Source organism: Pteropus vampyrus, unplaced genomic scaffold, assembly GCF_000151845.1.
Source record: "Pteropus vampyrus isolate Shadow unplaced genomic scaffold, Pvam_2.0 Scaffold185, whole genome shotgun sequence".
Lineage (NCBI taxonomy): Eukaryota > Metazoa > Chordata > Mammalia > Chiroptera > Pteropodidae > Pteropus > Pteropus vampyrus.
The window spans coordinates 779,443-781,972 of NW_011888966.1; the positions used below are offsets into that span (position 1 = coordinate 779,443).

A 2,530-nucleotide genomic window follows, 5' to 3' on the forward strand; every position below is an offset into this window, starting at 1 on the left:
CCTACGCAGACCCCTGGACCCCACCCAGGAGCTCTACCAGCAGCCGGGAGGCCCTGCACACAGCTGGCTACGAGATGACCCTCAACGGCTGTAAGCACTGCCCTGGAGGCCCGCCGGGAGGGTGGGGGGACTTTCCTCTCTAATTTGTCAATGAATCTGAACTCCTACAGCCTCGCCCGGGTCTAGAATACGAACGTGGCAAGGGACTTTGTGGGGCACTAAGAAGACGGTGCTCTTCCCTGAGCGGTCACTTCTGCTTCTTTGGGACATCTGAAGCTGTGACTTCCAATCAGATTCAATGACAATAAAAATGTCTTCTAATCGTCTGAAGGGCTCAAAATAGAAGGAGCTGCCTCTTAAGGTAGTGAGTCTCCCATCACTGGAGGTACACAAGCAGAGGCTTGGTTTGAGCCCTTTGCTCCGACAGTCTCACTGTAAGCTCCTCCGCATTCCTAGACACAAGCATGTCCTGGCTGCCTCCTCTCTTTCTTACTCCTGTGGGAGTCAGTCCTGCCAAGAAATCCTATCTCAAGTCAATACTTGATGGATAATAACCTTGTCATGGATAATCACCCTAACTCTAGGTGAGACTGAAGATGGTAGTGGTAATGATGATAAAGCCAGTTTTATGCAATGTTTTGTATGTCAGCCACTGTGCTAATACCTTTCTGCATTGTGTCATATATTCTTTACAATCATCTCATAAAGGAGACACTCTCCATCCCCATTTTACAGATGAGAAAACTGAAGCATGATTAAATAACTTGCAGAAGTCAGGTACCTACTGATGCCAGAGCCAGGATAAACAAATGAGCCTGGTTCTCTGTTTGACCACTGAGGGGCACTGTTTTTAATCCCTGCCTCTGGGCTCTGTGCAGAGCTGTTCAAATACAGCTCAAGATTCAACTCTATTCGGTGGCATCTGTGCAGCAAATATCACACAGTACCAGGTGCTGGGTTAAGAGCTGAGAGGGAAAGGGAGGGTGGGGTGCAGGCACAACAAGTGGGAGAGGAGGAAGTGAAAAGGGCCCCTCCTCCCCACCAGCCAGCGTGGCCCGGGTGTGGGAGTCATGTCTGTCCCCATGAACTGTCCATTATGTCTCTCTGTCCCCATGAACACTAATTTCTGGCTTTTCTCTCTTGCAGCCCCTCGGTCCCACTACCTAGCTGACAGTGGTATGTTCTGCCCACCCTACCTTCAGCCCAGGGTGACCAGTGAGGGCCAGACCTCAGCTACAGGTCTCCCATAGCTGTGATGACCACGTCACATGGATGTCCCAGCTCAGTCCTAATCTCAAATAGTCCATCCTATTGTGTTTGTCAGATAAAGGGTCTCAATTTTTGGTTCCGGAATGAGGGTTACCATGCCCAATAGCTCCCAGAGAGAAAGAAAGAGCATGTGCCTCTTCTACCCCTGTGGGACCTTGCCTGACTCAGGTTCTGAGCTGGACTCCAATTCCAGGGCCTTTGTCCAGAGCCACCCTGTGGCAAGGATGGGGTCTATCATAGGAGCTAGATGTGTGCAGGATAAGGCCAGAAGACCATGTGAGTAGTGAGCCTAGAATTCTGCCAGAGCGAGGCACCCTAAGATGGTCATTTGCAAGCCTAGAGAGCAATGGGAGGAGCTGGTAGCCTCCAGCTACTGCCCCTATGCCCAGAGTTGGGGAGTAATATTGGCCATCTGCAGCCAGATGGCCTCACAGAGAAGGGCCCCCAGCTCAGGGCTCCTGGTAATTGTTTTTCCCCTTCTTTTTAGATCCCCTCATCTCCAAGTCCGCTTCCCTGCCTGCCTACAGAAGAAATGGGCTGCACAGGGTAAGAGAGACTGTGTGGGGACATTGTCCGCATGATGCACTAGCTCATTGTGGTGGTGCTTATGGCGATTACTTAGGGGTGAAACCTGGACACAGGCCTTGGAGCTATGGGTGAGTTAACTGAAGGAGTTCAAAGGCAATGATTGCTCTCCTCCCTGTGAGTCCTATGTGAAAAGGGGTCCTCATGCGAGGAGTTGGTAAACACCTGTCACTGTGCTAAGCTTTACAAGCACTAACTCATTTACCCTACAAGGTAGTTACTGACCCTATTTTGTGGATGAAGAAATAGAGGCATGGAGAGGTGATGTGACTTGATCAAGCTCTCACACTCAGTAAGTGTAGAGCCAGGATTCGAGCCCACTGCCCACACCTAACTGAGTGCTCCACTCACCTGACGTGTCTGGGAGCCGTCTGAGCTCTTTGATGGCCTGCAACGTAAAACCTTTCACAGAAGCAGTGAGTTGGTTCAAGGACCAAAAGGAAAAGAGAAATGTACCTTGTTAGCAAGAGGTAACAAGAGGAGAGGCTGCGCAACTGGATGGGGGAAGCAGGGACATTAAGACAGATATTTATTAACTGAGCACCTACTAAGTGCCAGGCACTATTCTAGGTGCCAGGGGCCCTGTGATAAATAAAGTTGCTATTCTCAAGGAGCAACTTTCTGGTTAGAGAGAAGAACAACGAGTAAGTAAAGGCATGATTTGAAGTCAGGTGGT

General features: G+C 50.1%; 1 protein-coding gene across 1 annotated transcript in view; it reads left to right on the plus strand.

Annotated features, from left to right (window-relative positions):
- The window catches only part of ABLIM3 (actin binding LIM protein family member 3), a 105,026-nt gene that overhangs the window by 95,331 nt on the left and 7,165 nt on the right, over positions 1–2,530 (plus strand). Inside the window, exons 13-15 of the mRNA XM_023537288.1 lie at positions 1–90; positions 1,147–1,176; positions 1,757–1,856. Coding sequence (XP_023393056.1) covers positions 1–90; positions 1,147–1,176; positions 1,757–1,856 — 220 coding nt within the window. The remainder of the gene's footprint in view (positions 91–1,146; positions 1,177–1,756; positions 1,857–2,530) is intronic.